The sequence below is a fragment of the Scylla paramamosain genome, chromosome 5 (genome assembly GCF_035594125.1).
Source record: "Scylla paramamosain isolate STU-SP2022 chromosome 5, ASM3559412v1, whole genome shotgun sequence".
Lineage (NCBI taxonomy): Eukaryota > Metazoa > Arthropoda > Malacostraca > Decapoda > Portunidae > Scylla > Scylla paramamosain.
The window spans coordinates 791,007-817,246 of record NC_087155.1 but is presented as its reverse complement, the minus strand read 5'-3'; the positions used below and the strand labels follow the sequence as shown (position 1 = coordinate 817,246).

At 40.8% G+C, this 26,240-nt stretch overlaps 1 protein-coding gene and 3 long non-coding RNA genes across 12 annotated transcripts in view; 1 reads left to right on the top strand and 3 right to left on the bottom strand.

Annotated features, from left to right (window-relative positions):
• The window catches only part of LOC135100390 (uncharacterized), an 18,485-nt gene extending 6,592 nt beyond the window's left edge, over positions 1-11,893 (top strand). The window contains exons 2-11 of one of the 8 annotated variants that reach the window (XM_064003224.1): positions 486-686; positions 1,292-1,349; positions 5,748-5,895; positions 6,272-6,398; positions 7,736-7,922; positions 8,114-8,208; positions 8,771-8,932; positions 9,655-9,836; positions 10,215-10,306; positions 11,197-11,893. In XM_064003224.1, the coding sequence (XP_063859294.1) occupies position 7,922; positions 8,114-8,208; positions 8,771-8,932; positions 9,655-9,836; positions 10,215-10,306; positions 11,197-11,792 (1,128 nt within the window). In that variant the 5' untranslated portion in view covers positions 486-686; positions 1,292-1,349; positions 5,748-5,895; positions 6,272-6,398; positions 7,736-7,921 and the 3' untranslated portion in view covers positions 11,793-11,893. Of the gene's footprint in view, positions 1-485; positions 687-1,291; positions 1,350-5,747; positions 5,896-6,271; positions 6,399-7,486; positions 7,626-7,667; positions 7,923-8,113; positions 8,209-8,745; positions 8,933-9,654; positions 9,844-10,204; positions 10,307-11,196 lie in introns of those variants that run through there. The other 7 variants (XM_064003223.1, XM_064003225.1, XM_064003231.1 and 4 more) reach the window with 7 other exon arrangements.
• LOC135100392 (uncharacterized) lies at positions 6,903-7,241 on the bottom strand. Its single transcript, XR_010268654.1, has 2 exons — positions 7,103-7,241; positions 6,903-6,934 (listed from the first exon to the last, which is right to left on the bottom strand). It is a non-coding gene; the product is annotated as an uncharacterized LOC135100392 (long non-coding RNA).
• On the bottom strand, positions 10,771-11,533 carry LOC135100395 (uncharacterized). Its single transcript, XR_010268657.1, has 2 exons — positions 11,393-11,533; positions 10,771-11,362 (listed from the first exon to the last, which is right to left on the bottom strand). It is a non-coding gene; the product is annotated as an uncharacterized LOC135100395 (long non-coding RNA).
• LOC135100391 (uncharacterized) lies at positions 11,554-26,240 on the bottom strand. 2 transcript variants are annotated; one of them, XR_010268653.1, is made up of 4 exons: positions 25,785-26,240; positions 13,062-13,146; positions 12,116-12,272; positions 11,554-11,693 (listed from the first exon to the last, which is right to left on the bottom strand). It is a non-coding gene; the product is annotated as an uncharacterized LOC135100391 (long non-coding RNA). The 2 variants fall into 2 exon arrangements; XR_010268652.1 differs by lacking the exon at positions 25,785-26,240 and having other exon boundaries at positions 13,062-14,238.

Sequence of the window (26,240 nt, the reverse complement as noted above, 5' to 3'; positions counted from 1 at the left end):
CATTGAAGAAGAAGGGATAGTTGTCTGGAAGGTTGTGTCAAGTTGATAGATGGAGGAATTGAGTTTTTCAGGCATTGAACAATACCAAGTTTGCTCTGCCCCATCAGAAATTTTAGAAAGATCAGAAATCAGGTGTTCTGTGGCTTCCCTGCGTGAAATGTGAAATGCAGATTTACCAGGATAACTAAAGTGATGGTATAAGAAAATGACAAGGTGTTTTTGGTGCATTTGTACCACAGGCAATGCGTTGACCTAGCCTGACCCAGCCTGGCCTAACCTAACCTGACCCAAACAAATATAATGCAACCAAATCTAAAGCAGTCTAACCTAACCTAACCTAACCTAACCTAACCATATCTAACCTACCCATACCTAACTTAGCCTAACTCACCCAAACTTAACCTAACCAAACCAAACAAAACCTAACATAACCTAACTTGACCTGACCATAACCTAACCTAACCTCTCTCTTTCTCTCTCCTCAGCCAAGCAAAAACCGAGTCACCTTATTGGTCGACAAGAGATCACCATCAGCCCTCCCTTTGGCCCAGAGCTTCATTGATTGTGATTGGACAGCTGGCTTGGTGGGTGACCTGACCTGATCTCAACCAAGCCAACACGATTTACGTTTTCCTCGTTGACATTGGCACCATGATGACCTCTGACATGAACCTGGCACTAGAGAGGTAGGCAGAGAGAGAGAGAGAGAGAGAGAGAGATGTATTTATTGGTATAGTATTTATGTGATTTGAATGATATCAGTGTGTGTGTTTGTGACCTGTCAATATACACAGGTCTGCATATTTTGTGAGCTGTCAATATACATAGGCTTACATAGGTACTTGAGCAAGCCTATAGTTAGCTGAAGCATCTGAGGCAACTATCACACTAATAATAGAAATAATAATAATAATAATAATAATAATAGTAGTAATAATAATAATAATGATAATAAATAATATTAATAATAAAGGCTTTGGTTACAATATAAAGATGTATTAAGTAGCTTATTATTTAATTATTATTATTTTTTAAGAATAACTTGAAATGAATAGATTTTAAATTGAGAAAATATAAAACTCCTTAATTTGACTTGTGGATTATAACAACAGAGAGAGAGAGAAAGAGAGAGAGAGAGAGACTTTGTCTACTGTTGATAAAAGTGCAATATAAAACACATCAAAACACACACAAATGCCATTATCTCTGTCTCTGTGGTAATAATGATGATAATAATAATAATAATAATAATAATAATAATGATAATAGTTGGTTTCTTTATTTTGTGCAGTGTTGAGGTACTGAAGGGCGCAATGCACAATGCTGTCAAGGTGCCCCAAAACACACAGGTCAGTATTGCCATATAGCTTACCTTAGGTTAGGCTTGGTTTGATTTGGTTAAGTTTGGTTAGCTTAGGTTTCTTCCAAACTGGTGTTGTATATCCTGTTGTGTAATAATAATAATAATAATAATAATAATAATAATAATAATAATAATAATAATAATAAACGGTTTATTATTTAGGCAGTTAACAAACTGAAAATGTACATAGGGGGTGGGGAAAAACTTAACATTAATCCTAAAGGTAAGTCTAATCTAATGTGTGTGTGTGTGTGTGTGTGTGTGTGTGTGCCGCTGCTGAGACCAAACAAGACTAGTTTTTCCGTGAGGTGTGGATGGATGGGAGGGGCGTGGGTGACGGTTCTGTGGGTCCTGGCATGGGCGGTGCTGGGTGTGGGAGAGACTCCTGGTCAGTGAGAGGGATGGCAGAGGGGCTGGCAGAGTGAGGGTGCACCAGCAGACACACCCTGCCTGACTGTGGTGCACAACAAACTCACCAGTGACAAGTATGTGTGTCCCCCGGCTGGTGAGGCAAGGCACGCTGGCTGGAGCTGGCGAGGGAGAGGCGGCCTGTGCCAGGACACTGACTGACTGACTGGGTATGCCTGTGTGGGCCAATGCAGGCTGAGCAGTGTGTGAGGGAGGGGCAGTGTCTGGGATGCCTCACCTCTTCAGCTTGTCAACTCTGCCAGGCTCATTGTCACACACGTCACTGTTTTTTTTTTTTTTTTTTTCATGTAGGAAGGACACTGGCCAAGGGCAACAAAAATCTAATAAAAAAAAATACCCACTGAAATGGCAGTCCCATAAAAGGGTCAAAGCAGTGGTCAAAAATTGGTGGATAAGTGTCTTGAAACCTCCCTCTTGAAGGAATTCAAGTCATAGGAAGGTGGAAATACAGAAGCAGGCAGGGAGTTCCAGAGTTTACCAGAGAAAGGGATGAATGATTGAGAATACTGGTTAACTCTTGCGTTAGAGAGGTGGACAGAATAGGGGTGAGAGAAAGACGAAAGTCTTGTGCAGCGAGGCCGCGGAAGGAGGGGAGGCATGCAGTTAGCAAGATCAGAAGAGCAGTTAGCATGAACATAGCGGTAGAAGACAGCTAGATATGCAACATTGCGGCGTTGAGAGAGAGGCTGAAGACAGTCAGTTAGAGGAGAGTTGATGAGACGAAAAGCTTTTGATTCCACCCTGTCTAGAAGAGCAGTATGAGTGGAACCCCTCCAGACATGTGAAGCATACTCCATACATGGACGGATAAGGCCCTTGTACAGAGTTAGCAGCTGGGGGGTGAGAAAAACTGGCAGAGACGTCTCAGAACACCTAACTTCATAGAAGCTATTTTAGCTAGAGATGAGATGTGAAGTTTCCAGTTCAGATTATAAGTAAAGGACAGACCGAGGATGTTCAGTGTAGAAGAGGGGGACAGTTGAGTGTCATTGAAGAAGAGGGGATAGTTGTCTGGAAGGTTGTGTCGAGTTGATAGATGGAGGAATAGAGTTTTTGAAGCATTGAACAATACCAAGTTTGCTCTGCCCCAATCAGAAATTTTAGAAAGATCAGAAGTCAGGCGTACTGTGGCTTCCCTGCGTGATATGTTTACTTCCTGAAGGGTTGGACGTCTATGAAAAGACGTGGAAAAGTGCAGGGTGGTATCATCAGCGTAGGAGTGGATAGGTCAAGAAGTTTGGTTTAGAAGATCATTAATGAATAATAAGAAGAGAGTGGGTGACAGGACAGAACCCTGAGGAACACCACTGTTAATAGATTTAGGAGAAGAACAGTGACCGTCTACCACAGCAGCAATAGAACGGTCAGAAAGGAAACTTGAGATGAAGTTACAGAGAGAAGGATAGAAACCGTAGGAGGGTAGTTTGGAAATGAAAGCTTTGTGCCAGACTCTATCAAAAGCTTTTGATATGTCCAAGGCAACAGCAAAAGTTTCACCAAAATCTCTAAAAGAGGATGACCAAGACTCAGTAAGGAAAGCCAGAAGATCACCAGTAGAGCGGCCTTGACGGAACCCATACTGGCGATCAGATAGAAGGTTGTGAAGTGATAGATGTTTAAGAATCTTCCTGTTGAGGATAGATTAAAAACTTTAGATAGGCAGGAAATTAAAGCAATAGGACGGTAGTTTGAGGGATTAGAACGGTCACCCTTTTTAGGAACAGGTTGAATGTAGGCAAACTTCCAGCAAGAAGGAAAGGTAGATGTTGACAGACAGAGCTGAAAGAGTTTGACTAGGCAAGGTGCAAGCACGGAGGCACAGTTTCGGAAAACAATAGGAGGGACCCCATCAGGTCCATAAGCCTTCCGAGGGTTTAGGCCAGCGAGGGCATGGAAAACATCATTGCGAAGAATTTTAATAGGTGGCATGGAGTAGTCAGAGGGTGGAGGAGAGGGAGGAACAAGCCCGGAATCGTCCAAGGTAGAGTTTTTAGCAAAGGTTTGAGCAAAGAGTTCAGCTTTAGAAATAGATGTGATAGCAGTGGTGTCATCTGGTTGAAATAGAGGAGGGAAAGAAGAAGAAGCAAAGTTATTGGAGATATTTTTGGCTAGATGCCAGAAATCACGAGGGGAGTTAGATCTTGAAAGGTTTTGACATTTTCTGTTAATGAATGTTTTTTGGCAAGTTGGAGAACAGACTTGGCATGGTTCCGGGCAGAAATATAAAGTGCATGAGATTCTGGTGATGGAAGGCTTAAGTACCTTTTGTGGGCCACCTCTCTATCATGTATAGCACGAGAACAAGCTGTGTTGAACCAAGGTTTAGAAGGTTTAGGACGAGAAAAAGAGTGAGGAATGTACGCCTCCATGCCAGACACTATCACCTCTGTTATGTGCTCAGCACACAAAGACGGGTCTCTTACACGGAAGCAGTAGTCATTCCAAGGAAAATCAGCAAAATACCTCCTCAGGTCCCCCCAACTAGCAGAGGCAAAACGCCAGAGGCACCTTCGCTTGGGGGGATCCTGAGGAGGGATTGGAGTGATAGGACAAGATAAAGATATGAGATTGTGATCGGAGGAGCCCAATGGAGAAGAAAGGGTGACAGCATAAGCAGAAGGATTAGAGGTCAGGAAAAGGTCAAGAATGTTGGGCTTATCTCCAAGACAGTCAGGAATACGAGTAGGGTGTTGCACCAATTGCTCTAGGTCATGGAGGATAGCAAAGTTGTAGGCTAGTTCACCAGGATGGTCTGTGAAGGGAGATGAAAGCCAAAGCTGGTGGTGAACATTGAAGTCTCCAAGAATGGAGATCTCTGCAAAAGGGATGAGGATCAGAATGTGCTCCACTTTGGAAGTTAAGTAGTCAAAGAATTTCTTATAGTCAGAGGAGTTAGGTGAGGGGTATACAGCACAGATAAATTTAGTATGAGAATGACTCTGTAGTCGTAGCCAGATGGTGGAAAACTCGGAAGATTCAAGAGTGTGGACACGAGAGCAGGTTAAGTCATTGCGCACATAAACGCAGCATCCAGCTTTGGATCTAAAATGAGGATAGAGAAAGTAGGAGGGAACAGAAAAGGGGCTACTGTCAGTTTCCTCAGACACCTGAGTTTCAGTGAGGAAAAGAAGATGAGGTTTAGGAGAGGAGAGGTGGTGTTCTACAGATTGAAAATTAGATCTTAGACTGCCAATGTTGCAGAAGTTAATGAAGAAAAAGTTGAAGGGGGTGTCAAGACACTCAGGGTCGTCGACAGAAAGGCAGTCCGACCTGGGGACATTTATGGTCCCCTCCCCTGATGGGGACTCCGAGGCTGGTGTAGGAGTTGCCATGATGATTTTAAAATTTTTGAGTGAAGGGTGTGTGTGTTATTAGGTGCTTGTAGTTTTGTGTGGAGGAAGAGAGTCGTCTTTAGAGGGCAGGCTGTGACTGCCCCCTTGTGTTGTGAGACACAAAGGGAAACGTTCAGTGAGGTCACAGCTGGGTTTAATGATAAGTTCACAGCACCCCCTGAACAGTGCTTTAGACCTCACTGGGAGTAATTATCGTTTCGGCAGGTGTCTACTGCCTCCTCTCTCAGTCTTGTTGTACTTTTCATGCTTGATATTTGCTTGTTTGTGTTTTTGTATTGATTTTTGTTTTGTTTTTGTTGTTTATTTGTAATGTTTTGTAAATGTTTTGTGAGTTGTGTTAGTGTTTGATGTTGTTTGTTGTGTTTGTAGTGTTGCTGTGTGCCTATTGATTGGGAGGTGATGGTGGTTAGTGTGTGTGTGTGTGTGTGTGTGTGTGTGTGTGTGTGTGTGTGTGTGTGTGTGTGTGTGTGTGTGTGTGTGTTACTACTACTACTACTACTACTACTACTACTACTAGGTCAGCCTTGCTACTTCCCTTAGTACACTTGAATACCTCCATCAGATCCCCTCTTAATCTACTACTACTAGTACTACTGTTGCAGGCACAGGTGCAGGGGTGCCTCAACATGCCAGCCACCTACAATACTGTGGTGGCACGGACACAGTTAGCACACCAGTTTTACGAGCACGTCAGTGAGGTAGCCAGAATGTGTTGCCAACTTGTTCATGACCAGCACCTGCAGCAGCAAGGTCAGGTTAAGTTAGTTAAGTTTTTCATATGTGAATGTTGTGACTGTCAAAATGGAGGTCACAAGGGTTTTCTGAGGGTCACAGGGGTTCTGAATGTGACGGGGAAAGAGGAAGAAGGAGAGGAAAGGTGGAGAAGAAAGGTAGAGAGGAAGAAAGAGGGAAAGATGAAGAAGAGAAGAGGGAACAAAGAGGAAGAGGAGATAATTGTTAAGAATTTGTCTCTCTTCTTCTCTTCCTCTTTCTTTCCTCATTTCTCATTTCGTTGACTGTTTTGTTTAATTTGCTGTAGTCTGCACTCCTCCCTCCACTACTACTACTACTACTACTACTACTACTACTACTACTACTACTACTACTACTACTACCACTACTGCAGGCTGGGCAGCAGTGGTGGCCAGCTTGGAGGACATTGTGGCAGCCTTCAGAGCAAGACATGACGCATTCCAGCAAAACTTTGTGGAGTATCTCAGTGGCCGGGAGGAGAAGGTTGCCCTGCTTCAGTTGTGAGTTTGTGCATGTGTGTGTCAGGATTGGAGGAAAGGTGGAGGGAACATGGAGGGAGGTCTGTGAGGGAGGAGAGGCCTGGAGGTAACTTGTGGAGGGAGATATGGAGAAGGGAAAGGAGGGAGGTGGAGGGGAAAATGTGTGGCTGCCATGTCAGACTATCTAATGAAAGCACTACTTTAACTACAAAGCATATGTCACAGGATTAAGGGAAAGGTGGAGGGAACATGGGGGAAGGCCTGTGAGGGAAGAGAAGCCTGGAAATAACTTGTGGAGGGAGATATGGAGGAGAGAAGAGAGGGAGGTGGAGAGAATGTCTTGCATATTTTTTTTTTATTACTTACAAGTCTCTCCTGCAGTTGTGTGTGTCTCCACTCTTCCTGGCAACTCACCAATGGGGAGAGGAGGAGGAGGAGGAGGAGGAGAAGAGAGAAGAGAGGAGGAAAGAGATAGAAAAATGGTTGGAGTGTGTAGTGTAGGATAATGACTATGATTGGGCTGACTTGCTGTATCTTGATTTATTGATTGATTCAGCCTGCAAATTTAATGTCAACATAAACACAGCATACCTCAATATCATGTAACTCCCTTCAATATCTTGTAACTTCACCCAGTAAACAGAAGAATAACATAGGATGAACACATATCCCATTCTATTATTCACTATTGCAATGACACACGATACATATAAAATAGTACTCACAAAATGACCGCCCATCATCAGCCAAGGCAGACTTCACCATATGTCTGATTACAGCATTACCCCAACTATGCTGCAAAGTTACACTTAATCAAATCCTCCTATCAGCACCGCATTCAATATAACACCAACCAATATGCACAATCAGCGGCATAACATAAGTCAAACAAATCAGAGAAATAATGTTATCACAAAACTCACCTCAGTCAAACAACCGCCACTCACCCCTGACAGGCACCAACTGTACCTCTGCCTACCTTCCCCCTACACCCTGAGTGCGGTATAATATATATCCGTGTTACATACACAGACCCTAAAAGAAAACTTCCTCTTGACAAACAAATACACATTACTAACCAATACCAAACTTGTTAATAAGTAAGAAAACAATATATGTATCTCAATAATAATTACAATTCTTGTCATATATGCCAATAACAATTATACAGTAACTGGAATACAACCCGTGTCTACACCTCTTTCCAACCAATGACAGCGACACACACTGCCCGCTCCACATTCAAAGGTGCCAACATTGACATTATAATTCTAATATGATGAGAATCATATTACAGAGTGTATGAGTGTGTGTCTGTCTGTCACTACTACTACTACTACTACTACTGCTACTACTAGTTTTGAAGAGGACCTGAAGCTACTGGCAAGGATTCCAGTCTTCCCTGAATTCTTTTTGGGGAAGACACAAGAGGAAGAGGAAGAGGAGGAAGCTGGGAAGAAGAGGACAAGCACAGCACAGAAGAAAAGGAGGAAGAGCAGGAGGATGAGAAGAGGGCAGGAGGAGGAGGAGGAGGAAAAAGAGAAAGTAAGTTGTTTTTGTTGTTGTTGTTGTTGTTGTTGTTGTTGTTGTTGTTGTTGTTGTTGTTGTTGTAAATAAAAATAATTGTTGATATCTCTCTCTCTCTCTCTCTCTCTCTCTCTCTCTCTCTCTCTCTCTCTCTCTCTCTCTCTCTCTCTCTCTCTCTCTCTCTCTCTCTCTCTCTCTCTCTCTGTCAGTGAGGCAAGTGTCACTGCTGGACTGGATCAGCGCCAAGGACAGCCAAAGTGACGTCAGACAGATTGCCCAACTCTGCTGCAGGGGACTGGCCCAGGTGTGTGTGTGTGTGTGTGTGTGTGTGTGTGTGTGTGCAACAGGGTGTTAGGGTGTCAGGTATTCACATCTAATTCTTGATACATAATTCTGTTTCCATAGGATTGAATCAAGTTTGTAATCTTGCATTGTTTAACAAGTTGAGTTGTCACATTTGTCTTTAAGCTGGCTCCCCCTCCCCCTGTGTTAGAATATTACATATTTTCAAGGTCACAGGGACACTGAGCTGGGTTCTCAAGGGTGTTTCTCCTGTCACTAATGCAGAAATGTTGTTAATCTGTCACTGTAACTGTAAAAGCATCCTTGAAAACCCATGTCATTTTAACTAGAGCCTTTTAAAAGAGTGTTTCTCGTGTCAGTAATGCAGAAATGTTAATGTGTCACTACAACCATAAAAACTCCCTTGAAAATCTGCTTCACTTCAACTAGAACCTTTTAAAAGAGTGTTTCTCCTGTCAGTAATGCAGAAATGTTAATCTGTCACTGCAACCATAAAAACCCCTGAAAACCCATATCAACTAGACACACACACACACAGCACCAATACTGCTGCTGCCACACAGATCAACAAGGGGCTGCTGAAACTAGTGGGGCAAGAGGTCAGCGCTGTGCTTCGAGAGGCAGACCGGCCACAGATGAAGGGGCTCGGTGAGCACCTGTGTGGCCTGGAGCAGCTCATGCATGATGCCGCCTACATGGTGCAGGAGCAGAGCAATTTCTCACAGGTACTCCTTCATATCTCCCTCCACAAGTTACCTCCACACTTCTTCCTCACAGACCTTCCTCCATCTTTCCTCCACCTTCCCTCCAATCCTGACTATCCTGTGACTCTTGCTTCATAGTTAAAATAGTGTTTTTGTTAGATAGTCTGACATCACAGCCAGCCATTTTCCCCTCAAGTTATCTCCATGTTTCTGCTTACTTACAAATTTCCTCCATCTTTTCTCCATTTTCCCTCCAATTCTGACTATCCTGTGACTCTTAAAAGAGTGATTTTGTTAGATGGTATGACATCACAGCCAACCATTTTCCCCTCCATAAGTGTCTTTTCTTTCCTCCATATCTTTCCACAGCTTCCCTCCAGGATCTTCAAATATGATAGCCTATTTAGACCTGGTACATTACAATAGACAGACACAGCCCAGGCAACCAGGGACCCTACTTGTACACTAGTGGCCAATATTAGAGTGTGTGTGTGTGTGTGTGTGTGTGTGTGTGTGTGTGTGTGTGTGTGTGTGTGTGCGCACACGCGTGCGCTCTCCTGTAGGTGTGGAAGAGTGGGTGGAGTGGAGTAAATAGTAGAATGTTGGTGATTTATTGAGTGACAGCAGGGATGTTGGTAGAGTGCCAGGCCAGTGACTTGCTGCTGGCTTGTGCTGTGCAGCAGTTGCAGCATTCAACTATTGCTGTGACCTCTTGCTGAGACCTGTCTCTCTGTACATCTCAGAAGGCCAACTTTTGCCCAAGAGCGATGCCCCCAGAGGCCCCCAGACCAGCATTCCTCAAGTCTCTCCCAAGACACCACCTGCCATGCCATCTGAAGATGCACAACGTGGCTTTGCAGCACACCACACCACAGGCCGGTGACTCCCGTGCACCACTTGATAGGGAATGGTGTGTCTGTTGGCAGTGAGTGGTGAGACAAGTGTTGGTCTTGTTGTACTTGGTAGTCAGCATGTTCACTGGGTTCAAACTGTACCTCATGTATCCATGTTTGACAAGACCACTCTTCTCACATTCAAATAATAATAGTAGATTTGTGTTAGAGATCCCAGTGAAAATGTGAAAATATTTGAAATACTTAGTGTCACTTACTTAATGAGAAGACTTGAATTGCTGTCGCATCTTTGCTCAGCAGTGAGGCGGCTGGAGTTGTGAAGCAAGTGTGGCAGATAGCCCTGCGCTGCCGGTGCAGAGATGTGTTGTTGACACATCTCTGTACAAGCCCACAATTATTATTTGACATCAGATAATGCAACATTTATTTATTGATTTAGTTTTTGGCAGAGGGTGGTGCTGTGAAGCTGGTGGCACAGGGGCTGACCAGGGTTCTGCAGAACAGCACACCACAGCAGCAGCAGCAGCAGCAGGAGTATTGTGTCAGTGTTTAAGCTTCAGTATCTTTGATGATAGTGTTTAAATATACTATGTTGGTCTGTTTATTAGCATTCACATTAATTTGCTTTGCTTAGTCTTCATTTGTTCTTTATTTAATGTTTGCATATATATAATTGTTTAGTCTTTTATTGAGATTAATTTTTCCCTGTGTGTTTATTGTGTTGGCAAATGTCTTCCCCTTTACAAGCTTACTCCTTGTTATATAGGTCAGTTCAAAGTGGAGCATTTTGACTCAATACTTGACTCACTGTACTCATCATCAACCCGTGTCCTGTACTTTGTGTACAAGCTTCCATATATTTGAGTTGTGCATCTAATACACCCTTCACTATTTACTTGTTGAGCCTCGCTTCATTCATGCAGGATACAACAAAACGAAGCCTGTCCATTTTGTGTCCATTTTTTATTCTAGGCACTCTACAAGATGCAGCATTTGTGTATGTAATGTGTGTGTGTGTGTGTGTGTGTGTGTGTGTGTGTGTGTGTGTGTGTGTGTGTGTGTGTGTGTGTGTGTGTGTGTGTGTGTGACACTTATTGGTGAGGGGCTGTGGGGAGTCACTGTGGAGAACATACTGTGGAGCTGTGGGCTGAGAAGAGAAGAGAAGAGAAAAGAGAGAGAGAAAAGAGAGAGAGAGAGAGAGAGAGAGAGAGAGAGAGAGAGAGAGAGAGAGAGAGAGGGGGAGGGGGGTAAGGCTAGCATGAATGAGTGTGAAGTGAAGCAGGTGTTGAGTGTTGTTGATGCAGGGGTGAGATGTTACTCAATGTTGTTCATCACAGGAGAGGTGTTGTTCAGTGTTGTTGATGCAGGGAAGAGGTGATACTCAGTGTTATTCATCATAGGAGAGGTGTTGTTCAGTGCTGTTCATTGCAGGTGAGGGAAGACACAGCATGTTGAGGCAAGGCAGCAGCTGTGGAGGAGTGGACAGCTGCACCACTGACACCACCACCACCACCACTGCTCAATGCTGCTGCTGCTGCTACTACTACTACTACTACTACTACTACTACTACTACTACTACTACTACTACTACTACTACTCTACTACTACTACTACTACTACTACTACTACTACTACTACTACTACTACTACTGCTGCTGCTGCTGCTGCTGCTGCTGCTGCTGCTGCTGCTTCTGCTTCTGCTGCTGCTGCTGTTCCCCTCCTCCTCCCAGCACAGAAACAGACTGTGGGGTCCTGCCACAATGCGGCTCTCTCCTGCAGGACATGTTCTCGTCACCTTCATGTCCCGGACGCGTGCATAGACTTGTGCCTCAGTAGCCTGGCCGCAACAGACTGCAGCTGTGTGCTGTGCTGTGGCTGGCCAACAGGAGGGGGCGGGCAAGCTGGCCACCCTCTGCATCACCACCTGCTGGGGAAAGAAGAGCACCGTTGTTGTCATCTTTGTTTTCCTTCTTTTTCCTTTTGTTTTCCTTCACTGTTTGCAGGGAATGGTGGCAGAATTTGTTGATGTTGTTGTTGTTATCTGTTTGTTATTAAATGATGTGTTCATTGTGTTGTTGTTATTGTTGTTGTTTTGTGTGTGTGATGAACAAAAGCAGTCCACAGTTACTGGTGTTTGTTTTCCCCTTCAACTGTATACAAACATAAAGGGCTGGCTAGAAGTACAGTAGTAGTAGTAGTAGTAGTACAATTACCAGTATATTTCAACAAATGCTGGAACTACTACTACTAAAAATATATAATCCAGGACCTCTACTATCATTTTTACTACTATATTGAGCATTACTATTACCACTACTATCTATTCTACTAACACCACTGCCACCACACCTTGCTCAGCCTGGTCCTGTGCCCTGGCCAGCTGCTGGAGGAGGAGGTGGTGGATGCCCTCTCCTGCTAGTTGTGGTGGTGGTGGTGGTGTGTGGCTGTAGGGGTGGCTCTGACAGACAAAACGGGTTCACCACACACGGCCCACTAGTTGTCTCTTCTGCAACAGTGATGACAGGTCAGGTTTGGTTGAGTGAGGTGAGGCCAACACTCAGAAGGCCTATACACACTTAAAAACACAAAAAAAAAACACACAAGACACAAACAGAGGCTGGGTTGTGCTAACACTCAGAATGACTACATAAAATACAGAGTGCTGGGGTTTGGGAAGAGGAAGAAAAGCACTACGCGCAAATGTAAAATGTGAAGCGGAAAGATGAACAAAATGACGGCAGTGGACAGTTTGAGAGTCAGTGTGTGGATGATGATAATACTCTAAAAACACAATGTGTCTGACAAGCAAGTATTATTTTCAACTCTTCATTGCAAAACAATACAAAATGTCCATTATTCCTGTCAAACTTTGCTTTTGTGGCTTTTAGAATTTTTTTTTTTCTCCAAATAGCTAAATTTCACCATTTTCCAGATGGTGTGACAGAGAATTTTACATGCCACCAATGACATCTCAAGTTGTGTCACCACCAAAAAGAACTGTTTGAATGAAAATGTGCAAATACATCAATCCCAAACATTTCCTTGAGGAACACCACCAGCAACAGCCCTGGACACTGCCTCTAATTCCACCACAACACAACCCTTGCACTAACCTGTCACATGGAGCTGAAGCAGAGGCCTCACTCAGGTCAACAGCCCTGGACACTGCCTCTAATTACACCACAACACAACTCTTGCACTAAGCTGTCATGTGGGGCTGAAGCAGAGGCCTCACTCAGGTCAACAGCCCTGGACACTGCCTCTAATTACACCACAACACAACTCTTGCACTAACCTGTCATGTGGGGCTGTAGCAGAGGTCTCACTCAGGTCAACAAAGGTGCTCATCATTCAAGGCTTTGCTCCAACCTTTAAAATGCCTTTACAAAAACAAAAAATGTTCAGAGCACTAAAGGAACTTGTGGCTTTTGAGAGAGAGAGAGAGAGAGAGTGTGGCAGGGAGGTGGTGATGGTGACAGCCAGGGACAGCTCCACATGGGGCTCCATCAGCACCACCCATAGCAGGATCAACAACAACAACAACAACAACACTGGTCTGTGCTAGCTCCTCTGGGGCTCTGCTGTGACTGGGGATAGTCAGATAGTACACTGCTTTGGTCAATAGTTAAAACTATGGGTTTCCTTTGTGGTTTTGTGTTGAAAATGTTACTATCAATGTTTTTTTGCTCTTCAAATATGACTATATTTTTTGTGATGTATAATTTAGTCCCTCACTTTATGGATAGTCAGATGGTGTTCTATTTTGGGGCTAATAGTCAAAATAGTTCAAAATTGTGTTTTTTGGGGGTTTATGTTTCAAGGCCTCCTCTGTGAAATCCTTGACTACCTGAGTCTGCTGTGCCTCTGGATAGTCAGATAGTAAACTATTTTATGGGTGATGGCTAAAATTGTGTTTTTGGTGTTTTTTTAGTATGAAATTTTTTTTAGGAGGGGGATGACTTCACAAAATGGTGTACTATTTTGAACAAAACACCACAAAAAACATCCCATCATAGCAAAATAGTCCAAAATCATGTACTATCCTGCCAAGACAGTTAAAAATGGTCAACTTCTACCAAAATAGTGCAAGATGGCATACTATCCCAGCAGAACAGCCTGGGATAGTGTACTACTAACCTTTGACCCACATGTAGGCAGCAGCAGCAGCAGCAGCCACAGCAAAGACTATCAGGAATAGTACAAAGGCAAGGGCTCCAGACTATTTGCCATGGCTTGACTAACGCCACACCGGATAGTCTTGGGAGGTGTGCCTTGTCCTCAGCATGCACCAGACATATATATACTATCCAGAGCTGTAGTAGTAGTAGTTGTAGGTAGTAGTAGTAGTAGTAGTAGTTTGGTTATGTTAGGTAAGACAAAAGAGCAGGAGGAGGAGAAAAATTGTAGTAGTAGTAGCAGTAGTAGTTTGGTTAGATTAAATTAGGTGAAGGAAGAAGAAGAAGAAGAAGAAGAAGAAGAAGAAGAAGAAGAAGAAGAAGAAGAAGAAGAAGAAGAAGAAGAAGAAGAAGAAGAAGAAGAAGAAGAAGAAGAAGAAGAAGAAGAAGAAGAAGAAGAAGAAGAAGAAGAAGAAGAAGAAGAAGAAGAAGAAGAAGAAGAAGAAGAAGAAGAAGAAGAAGAAGAAGAAGAAGAAGAAGAAGAAGAAGAAGAAGAAGAAGAAGAAGAAGAAGAAGAAGAAGAAGAAGAAGAAGAAGAAGAAGAAGAAGAAGAAGAAGAAGAAGAAGACATCTCCTCTTATTCCTTTTTCTCCTCCTCCTCCTCATCATCATCATCATCAGCAGCAGCAGCACCAGCATCACAGCAACACAACCGGCGGCGTGGTCGTGCTGCTTTTAAATTCCACCGAAAATGCACCGAGGAGACGCGGGAATGTAGGGAAATTGTTTGTTATTTTTGTTAATATTTTCTCTCTCTCTCTCTCTCTCTCTACTTCAATCTTATGTCACCTAACCCCTGTCTGGAAATAAAAAAGAAACAAAACGCTCAGAGGACTTTACATATCACGAACAAACAAGGTATTAATTAATAACGAGAGAGAGAGAGAGAGAGAGAGAGAGAGAGAGAGAGAGAGAGAGAGAGAGAGAGAGAGAGAGAGAGAGAGAGAGAGAGAGAGAATGTTTATACTTCACTAAGTACACATGTATGTACTGTGATGTCCAGGTAACAAAAGCCAAAAGACAAGGAGTCCGTGCACCACAACATTTGGTTCTCTTGCGCAACACAAGAGAGACATGAAAGCAAGGGTGGACTTTGCCGCGGCACAGGCAGCGTCACATCTCAGGCCTGGGCACACAGAGAGCAATGTCTACAGCGACACTGGCACACCTGTCTCAGCAAACACTTTGAGACGCCTGCATGTACTGGATGGCACGATGAAACACTCGCCAAGAGAAAAGTGCGAGGCAAGCAGCCAGCAGAGCGAGGGGCAGGCGCCGTTTTCTGGAGATGCAGTCATTTGCACTCTTGCTCACACGTCCTTCACATTCATCAACAGCTTTTCATACTTTTTGTTGTTGTTTATAGATAAATGCTCTATGATCGACACTGACCCTTTTTTTCTTTTTTATCAAAATAAAAGAAAACATTTAAGAAAATATTTTTCATACGAATAAAAATGTTTTCTAATAATTATTCTCATAATTATTAATTTTACGACGACTTGTTAAAAAAGTAGTTATTGACAGACCTAGAAAAAATGCTCCCCTGCATGACGAACTACTTCAAACACTGACTGAATTAAAAGGTTGAAGAGTTATGTTGCAATTAGCAAGACCATCTTCTATTTTACATATTTTTCTTTTTCTATTTTTTTCTTTTTCATAAATCTGGTTGTAACTCTTCATGAACATGTTTCACGACAGTACGCATCTACACAAAAAGTATCATTAAGCTACAGTGATATTTAGTGACGTGAAAATAATACGGGGAAATACCCCAACTTTACACCTACTATTATGGGCCCTCGTGGCCCAGTGGGTAGAGTGATGGACTTTGGAGTTTTGAGTGAGGGACGCCGGGGTTCAAACCCCACTCAGAACTCACAAGAAACTTCAAGGGCATCCTCTCCAAAAAACTTCAAGAAACTTCAAGGGCATCCTCTCCATCGCCACGTGTGCCTAACAAGCACACAACACCACCACGTGGTGATTGAGCTTCGTCACCACGTGTGCCTAACAAACACACAATAGGTGACGGAGCTGCCCACGGGAGGTGAGAGAGCAACACCTCCCTGTGCCCCTCCACGGGAGGTGAGAGCTGCAAGGGACACTATATTATCAAGTAATTATATTATTTTTATTATACCCATGATTAAATACTTCTACTACCCATTAATACTTCTACTACCACTACTACTGCTACTACCACTACCACTACTACCATGTTTACAACCACCCTCGCTAGAGGTAGGGTAGACGATTTTTCTTTTTTCTTTATATTTTTTTCACATATGAATCCGTTATTTTACTGCTTATTTTCTTCTACCTACTCGCCTCTAGCGAGGGTGGTTGTAAACATAGTAGTAGTAGTAGTGGTAGTAGAAGTATTAATGGTTATAATAATAATAATATTATTATCATATATATATATATATATATATATATATATATATATATATATATATATATATATATATATATATATATATATATATATATATATATATATATATCATAATAATATTATTATTATTATATATTATATATAATATATTATATATAATATTAATAATATAATATATAATAATATATAATATATAATAATATAATATAATATATATATATATTATATATATATATATATATATATATATATATATATATATATATATATATATATATATATATATATATATATATATATATATATATATATATACTTAATTTTATTACAGTATATTTATTTCATTTTTACTTTCATTAGTTTTTTATTTTTCTTTCCTTTTCTTTATTTATTTTTGTTTATTTATTTATTTATTTCATTTTTTATTTATTTATTTTTTTTTGCACATACTTCCTAAATAATTTTTGTTGAAGTTGATTTTTTCTTTCTTTTTTCTTCATTTCATTCTCTTGAACAAATTGTATTTTTCTCTCTTATATAAATATTTTATTTTTACTATATATTTATTTTTTCATGCTTTTTTATTTATTTTTTTTTGTTCTCTTCGAGAAATTGTCATTTTCACATATGCATTCATTATTTTACTACACTTTTCTTTTTTTTTCCCTTTTAATTTCTTTGCATGTTTTTTTTTCCAAAGAAATAATGTTGTTAGTGCATGAAAAACAAGACACTAATTTGTTTTGTTAAAATACTTTTATCCTCTTCATCATGTTAAGTTTTTCACACATACGTCCATAATGTCTTTCCTTTTTTCTTTTTTTTTTTTTTTTGTTATTTTTTTATCCTTTTCAATTTACATTTCTCAGACATATATACGTAATTTTACTGCATTTTTTCTTTCTTCTTTGTTATATTTCATCCTCTTCAACAAGTTCCGCTTTTCACGCAAACATCCATAATTGCAGTGCGCATTTTCCTTTTTTTTTTGTATTTTCTTTTACATCCTCTTGAACGTGTTACGTCTTGTTTACAAATATATCTTTTCGTCTTTATTTTTCAAGTTACGTGTTTTTATTTTTTTCCTTTTATTTTATTCTTTTTTCCTTTATTCTTTTTCATCATGTTTAACTCACACATACTATATACATATTTTTCTACAACATCATTTTTATCTTTTCTTCATGTCATCCTCCTGGACAACTTACGACTTTCACACTTATATACATACGTAACTGTATTGCAAGATTCTGCTCTTTTATTTTTATTTTTTTTCACGTTTCAGTTTGTTTTTTATTCTCATCAGTAAGTCATATGTTTCCCCTTTTTCTTTGTTTTCCTGTTTCTTTGTTTTATTTCATCGTCTCACACAAGTAACCCTTTTCTCACAAACATCCCTAATTAGGGTACATGATTTTTCTTTTTTCTTTATATTTTTTCACATATCAATCCGTTATTTTACTGCTTATTTTCTTCTTTTTTCGTTTTCTTTTCTTTTTAATCCTCTTTAATATATATATATATATATATATATATATATATATATATATATATATATATATATATATATATATATATATATATATATATATATATATATATATATATATATATATATATATATATATATATATATATATATATATATATATATATATATATATATATATAGTAAATCTATATAAAAGATTTACTACAATTTTTTTTTCCTTTATTTCGGATTTTTCCACCGCAATAATGTTGGTCCTGCATGAAAGGCAAGGCTCAGACTCATGCAGGATAAAAAATAAAAAAAAAGACAATTTATCTTCTTCATCAAGTAAGTTTTTCACGCATCCATCCATAATCTTAGCACCTGTTTCTTTTTTTTTTTTTATCTTTTTTTTTCCTTATTCTCTTTAAATAACTTTTCTTGTATTTTTTCATTTTTTTTTATTTCATCTTTTTTATTCTTCAAGTTTCTTTTTTTTACACACACTATATACATATATTCAGGAACATATATTCTCTTTTTTTCTTTTCTTTATTTCATCCTCTTGAACAAGCTACGGTTTTCACACTTATATACATAATTTTATTATAGAATATTCTTCTTTTTTCTTTTCTTTTTTCTTTCTTTTTAGCGTTTTTTTTATTTAATGATTTTCTTCACATATCTTTTTGACATTTCTTCGTATTTTCGTTTTCCTTCGTGTAATTTCATTCTCTTGGATGAATCCATCCATAATTGTTACATTTTTTTCTTTTTCTTTGCATTTTTTTTACAAAGACGTCCATTGTTTTACATTTGTTTTTCTTGCCGCATGAAAAGCAAGGCTCAAGTTTATGTAGGAAAAAAAGTTAATTTATCCTCTTCATCAAATTAACTTTTTCACACATGCTTCAATAATTTTACTACATTTTTTTCTTTTTTTTCTTTTTTGTCCTTTTCAAGTTACGTTTTTCCCATTGATATACATCATTTTACTATTTTTTTTATTTCCTTTTTTCTGTTTTATTTTTTTACGTTACGGTTTTCACACATATACATAATTGTATTACAATATCTTGTTTTTCTTCTTTATTTTTTACTTTTATTCACATTTTCACGTTTTTATTTTTTCATTCTCTTAAAAGATATATTTTTCACATTTTTCACATTTTCTTTTCCTTGTTTTTCTCTCTGGGACAAATCCCGCTGTTCACACAAACATCCACATTGCGTATTTATTTCCTTTATTTAATTTTTTTCACAAATGCATCCATTATTTTGGTTTATATTTTGTTGATTTTTCTTTTCCTGTTTTAATTCTTTTTGGGGAACGTTTTTCACATACATATGTAAAATTTTGATACATTATTTTCTTTTTTTCCTGTTTTTTTTTTCATTTATTTCACAGAGAAAATGTTCTTCCTGCGTGACAAGCAAGGCTCAGATTCTTGCAGGAAAACACACAATTCATCCTCTTCTTCACGCTGTCTTTCTTTTTCACACAGGCATCCTTAATTTTACTGCATATCTTTTTTTTTTTTTTACCTTTTCTTTTTTGTAATTTTCAGGTTTTGTTTTTCATACATAATTTGCAGGAAAACACACAATTCATCCTCTTCTTCACGCTGTCTTTCTTTTTCACACAGGCATCCTTAATTTTACTGCATATCTATTTTTTTTTTTACCTTTTCTTTTTTGTAATTTTCAGGTTTTGTTTTTCATACATAATAACCTTCTCCTTTTTTTTCCTTTTTTTTTTTTTTGTTTGTTTTATCCTCTTGATCAAGTTACGCTTTCCACACAAACATCGATAATATTATTACAGCACGTATTTTACTTTTTCTTTATTTTTTTTCTTTTTTTTTTACACTAAGTTACGTTTTTCATTCTTTTTACTTGTGTTATCTTATTATTTTTTTCTTTTCTTTATTCTTCTTTCATGATCGAGATTTTTTTTTCTTTCACACATGATATATGCATATTTTTCTTCAATGTTTTTCTTTCCTTTCTTTCATCCTCCTGAGCAAGTTACGGTTTTTACAATTATGTACATAATTGTATTATCAAATATACTTTTTCATTTTCTATCCTCTGTCACAAGTCACGCTTTTCACACAAACATCCCAGTCTTCTCCTGTACCTTGTTCCTGTCAGTCATGTCGCCTGTACCTTCTTCATATCAGTTAGCACCACACCAGTAGCATCCTTCATCTGCTTCGCATGATTTACATCCTTTATTGGCTTGTTCCTACTCCTTGGTATCCTGCATGTTCTCTTCTCTCCTCCTGGTGTTTGCAGCTTTTCCAGTAAATCACGACATGCCTCAGCCTTAGCCACCGCCACTGCTTTCCCTGCTAACTTCTTTGCTCTTCTGTATTCCAACTTATTCTGCCTCGTTCCGCTCTGCTCCCACTCTTTCTTGATTTCCTTTGTCCTTTTCAGTGCATTGTTGACGTGTTCACTCCACCACCATTGTTGTCTAGTTGTGCGTGACTTTCCACACGTTTCTCCCAGTACTTCTCTATCCACTTCTCTCAAGATCCCCGCACTCTTCTTCCACCAGTCCTGGAACCGCTCTGTGTTTAGGTTCACTGTGTGTGGCACCTTGGTCTTGAACTCTTGCTTCTTGGCCAGCCTTCAGTGCAGCCCATCGGGTCCTCTTCTCATAACTTCTCATTACTTTCCTCAGTCTTCTTAGCCATGCATGCATCACTACCAACCGCTGCTGCCTTTATTGCCATGTGCTCTACGGATTTTTTTTTTTTATTATTTTTCCATTTTATTTTTTTTTTCTTGTTAGCATTTACTGTATTTACTTATTTTTTTATAATTTTTCTATTTTTTTTTCATTTTCTTTATATATATATATATATATATATATATATATATATATATATATATATATATATATATATATATATATATATATATATATATATATATATTTTTATTTCTTTCGCTTTTTATTTATTTTTTCAATCTATTTTTCGGCAAATTTTTCCAGGAGATCAGCGCTCCCTCCGCAGCGGGACGAGTGGAAGGGAAGCCTGACCGTTACTGTACCGACCTTCAAGGTCAAAGAATAGTCAATGAAGTCCATTACAGCACATAAATAATAGAGCATCCCTCTTCCAAACAAGAAGTCATATGCCTGATCCACTTGAACGGTGTCCACGTCCATCATCAGTGCGCGTGTGCCCTGTCCAAAGTCCAGCGAGATTAGTTGCGGCGGCGGAGCACACCTGCCTGCCCTGTGCATCAACTTTTCCCGGCCAAACCTTGTCACGACAAATGATGCTGCGGCGCCAGTGTCCACCAGTACTGTGAGCGGCTCCTCGCTATCTAGTGTTCGTGCGACAAACGTGTATACTTTCCCTACGAACCCTGGCTCAGGTTTCCGCCGCAGACGTTCAGGGTGGCGGAGAAACAGGCTGCCGCTGCCGTCGGGATGGAACTCTTGCACGATCTCGGCTTCCTCCAGGCGGTTCATGGACATGATTATCATTTCAGCGGAATAGTGACCCTCCATCTCCTTTGGAAACACCTGTAAGGGCGTGCTGACCTCCACGCCGCCCTTCAGGGTGATCACCACCTCGTCCAGCTTGATCACCTCCAGCCGCAACGTTCCATAAGCCGTGTTAGAGATTACCGTCACCTTCTCCTCATCGCCCGTGACAAGGCCCATTTTTTCGGCCAGTGACACCATCATTATAGTGACAGAAGCGCCGGTATCCAGGAGAACAGTACAAGGGTGGCCGCGCACTGCCCCGTCCACCAGTTGTCCTTCCTCAATATCAATACGACAGTACTCGCTTACATTTCTTTTCGTCCCAGTGGCCAGCTCGGTGTCCACTACCACCCTCAACACGTTGAACCAGAATATCTCCCCCCAATCTTTGGCCTGGCTCTTGTCTTCCTCCGCATCCTGCGTCTTGCTCGTCTTGGGCTGGCTCTCGTGTTCCTTCTTGTCCCGCGTCTTGCTCTTCTTGGGCTGGCTCTCGTCCTCTTCTGTATCCCGCATCTTCCTCTTCTTGGGCTGGCTCTCGTGCTCCTTCTTGTCCTGCGTCTTGCTCTTCTAGGGCTGGCTCTCGTCCTCTTCTGTATCCCGCGTCTTCCTCTTCTTGGGCTGGCTCTCGTCCTCTTCTGCATCCCGCGTCTTCCTCTTCCTGGGCTGGCTCTCGTGCTCTTTCTTGTCCTGCGTCTTGCTCTTCTTGGGCTGGCTTTCGTCCTCTTCTGTATCCCGCGTCTTCCTCTTCTTGGGCAGGCTCTCGTCCTCTTCTGTACCCTGCGTCTTGCTCTTCTTGGGCTGGCTCTCGTGGTCTTCAATATCCTGCGTCTTTCTCTTCTTGGCCTTTTTCTCGCCCTCCGTGGCCTTCGTTTTCTTATCTTTTCTATCCTTCCTCTTCTCCTGCTCTCCGTGTTCCATATCCTCTTCACCGCCATCCACCTTCCTCTTTTTACGGGTGTCATAGTCCTCCATGTCTCCCGCCTTCCTCTTCTTCTTGTTGTGTTGCTTAACCTGTTTGCCATCATACAGCTTGGTGCTGCTCTTGCTGCTCTCACAGCCTTTCATATGGTCTCCCTTGTTGTTGGTGCGATGCTTCATCTCTTTAACGCCTTCCATCTCCGTGTTGGCCCTGTGGCTGCCGCAGTCTTCCATGCTCTCTAACCTCCTTTTCTTGCTGGGTTGTTTGGCCTCTTCCTTCCTCTGCGTCTTCGCCTTCTCGCTTAACGTCTCTTGGTCGTTCATTGTTTGCTGCTTCCTCTTCTTGCTTTTGGATCGCGTTGTAAACAGTGGTGCGTGAAAACCTTCACAAGGAAAGCCAGGCATGGCACTGTCTTGTCTAGAACCTCTGATTCCATCACCTGTGGTCCATTTCTTGGCGTGCTCACCAGCTTGGAGCTGAGCCCTGGCGGCACCCACCACGCGCACCAATCAGAGGCCTCGATTTGAACCTAACAGCCAATCAGATGCAAGAACGATACAACTGTGGTAATACTATATATATATATATATATATATATATATATATATATATATATATATATATATATATATATATATATATATATATATATATATATATATATTATAAGTATTCCGTCCTGCATTAAGTTGGAAGTACGTACGTAACAACTTGTTTTCTTTTTGTTGTGTAAATGCAGGCTACTATGGGTTTGAGAGGCCGTGTTACGTCGTTTTTCTGGAATATTCTAACAAACAGGTGAATTATTTCCGTCAGTAGGGTCCAGTGAGAACAGTGTGATGTACGTATATTATGTGCGGATTCTGAAATGCTTCCGCGTCTTATCTGGACAACCTTTAACAGGCTCTCGTGGGAATTAGTGGCATTTCCAAGCGTGTGTTCGTGATTGCAGTGATAGTAGTTCAGCCTTATTAATCGGGACAGTTTAGAGAAAGTGACTAATCACTTCTGTGGTCTTTGAAGACAATCGTGATGGCAGAGCAAAGTCTTTCAGAACAGCGGCCTTGCACTTGCTGGTGGCGTCGTGAAGGATGAAGCAGCAGAGACAGTCGACCAGCAAGTCACTCACTTCCTTTGTCCCAGGAGTAAGTATCTGTCCTTACACCCGCGCAAACCACCAACATCCGCCTCACTCAAACAAGCTGCCACCCATGCAACCAGTCTGTCCATTACAGTATTAGCAAAATTCCAATCATCATGGGTGTGTCGTGTCTTCAAAATTCATGTTTACTTTGCAGAACAGTGAAGCTTGTCGTGGCGTCAGCAATTTGCTGCAGCAGGTTGCTTCGTGTTTCGCTGCTTGGAGAATTCCACTTATTGTTGACGTGTCATTTCTTTATATGTCATATTTACTTTATAAAATTGTGCAGGTTTTCTCAGCAGACAAACTGGTGTTTCCTCGGTACACACACCAGGAGAAGACTTCCTGCATGGTGGTGCACTCAATTTCTTCAAGTAGTGCGCAAGGAAGAGGACTTTTGAAAACATGAGGAGCTGACGCACAATGAAGCAGCTGATACAGCAGCACACAATACGGCAACACTTTACTGCTCACTCAAAGTATGGCAAGGACACTGACTTCCGTGAATGAGACGACACGATGAGCTCAGTGTGAGAAAATCAGTGTGCATTTGGCAACGTGCCTCCAGAGTGTTTACAGGACAGCGGTGACCTGCCACCTTGTCCTCCTTGCCGTGCGTGTAATACCCATTCACCTCTACCTCTTGTACAGTGTAGCCACTTCATACACTATAAAGTATCTTCAGAGTCCACCTATAAAATCACCACCATATTTGTCTTTTCCACTTGTCACGCCAACCTCAACTGGAACACGACACGTACAACAACAGGCTGAGGTTTTACCAACACTAATTTTACCTATTTCTTAACCTTTTTCTCTCTTTTTATTGTAAACACTTTTTTTTACTTGTTTGATGAAATCAAATAAAAAGCAAATCGTATTAACTACACCTATAAAAATACATAAAACAGATTTTAAAATAGATAACAAGAATATAAATACAGGCAGAGTCTTGATGTCAAACACGCACATTTATCATATCGTAACCAAAGCAGGGTGCCAAACTCACAGAAATACAAAACGCAAGACAAGTGACTTTACATAAAACAATATTTTACAAGGTCTAGTTCCTCAAATATAGCAAAAAGAAAGAATAGTAAAAAAAAAAAAAAGTTGTATAATATGCGGCAAAGTTCAAGCACTTTCCTCCTCTGCTGTGTATTAAGTCAAGGGCTAACTCAGGCTCTTCTTCTCCGAAATTAAAAGTTTAGCGATTTATCTATGTATTCTTTATGTAGTAGTGGCACTGGCCAGGGGCTGGAAAAATTTCATAAGAAAGGGACCACCGGGGTGCTAGGTACTAAAGAAAAAGGACAGAACGGATAATCCAAAATTTGAAAAATGTTTTGACTCTTCCCCCTTGAAGGGATTCTGGTCGTAGGAAGGGCAGAATACAGAACCAAGCAGGGAGTTCCAGAATTTAACAGTGAAAGGATTAAAAGATTGTGAATACTGGTTAAATCCTGCATTTGGGCATTTGGGAAGTGAAGAGAATAGTGGTGGGAGAAAGTAGAAAGTCTTGTGCAGCGAGGCTGCGGGAAGAGGAGAGGCATGCAGTTAACAAGATCATAAGGGCAGTCAGCGTGTTAGTAGAGGCAGAAGGCAAGAAGAGATGTAACATTGCGGCGAAGAGAGGCTGAGTAAGAGTCAGTTAGAGGAGAAGGCTGATAGGACGAAACACTTCTGATTCCAGCCTGTTCAGGAGTGTTGAATCCTCCTCCCCCCCTCCCCCCTCATATGAGAAGCGTACTCCATACATGACGATGGGTAGAGTCACCACACTCTCGCTAACTTCCATATCTTTCTCCTCCTCTCCCTCGTCCTTAAACCCTTGCTTCGTATCCTTTCTTGGTTCCTCCCTTCTGCACCGCTCCGCCTTGCCCTCTTTCATTCTTTCTTCCTGCACTTTCTTTGTCAGATTACACTTTACGAACACTTTACTTGTATTCCTTCACTTTATCTGAAGTCCTTTCACTTTCCTGCACTTAAAACTCTTTCATTTGACCTGCTGGTGATGAGAAGGTATGGCTCCGTTCACCCGATCCTGCTGCTGAACACTTCACTTGTATTCCTTCTCTTTATCTGAAGTCCTTTCACTTTCCTGCACTTAAAACTCTTTCATTTGACCTGCTGGTGATGAGAAGGTATGGCTCCGTTCACCCGATACTGCTGCTGCTGCTGCTGCTGCTGCCTGTGTGTGTGTGTGTGTGTATGTGTGTAATCTGATAGTTACTTATTTTGTATTTATTAACTTATGGTGTTATGTTGGTTTGTGGTTCTATAATTTTGGATGTCTTTATAAATGTTTGTAATCATGTTTTGCTGTTAAATTATAAGCTATGGTACATGGACGTGTGTGTGTGTGTGTGTGTGTGTGTTGCAGGGATGCCAGGTACACACAACCGTCCAGAGGTGTCAGAGAGTCGTCACAAGTGAAACACAAGCACATATCCCGGATCGGAAACAAGCGTGCCCCCTCCGCCATCCGAGGCTGGGCGGCGACTGGCGGCAGGACTGACTGTGTGTGTGATCTGAGCGCCGCGGCTGTCTCACTCTTCTGATCGGAGCACCAACACAGCTTCGGATCACGCCTCGTTGTGTTTGATGCCTGTATTCTGAAACGCTTCACTCTCTCAATACGACAATGTTCAAAGGCCACAGACTTGATCAGCCGAGTTCTCTAGAGTCTTTCTCTTGTTCATAACAAGAGAATCTTGTTTATCTGCCACCAGAAATATAAAAACACCCTTGAAGACCCTTGCAACTTCAACTACAGTCTTCTGAAAGTAGTGGAGGCGTGGCACAGAAGTGTTTCAAAATAGTCCTTGGTTCTGTGAGGTTCTCCTTTTGTTGTGA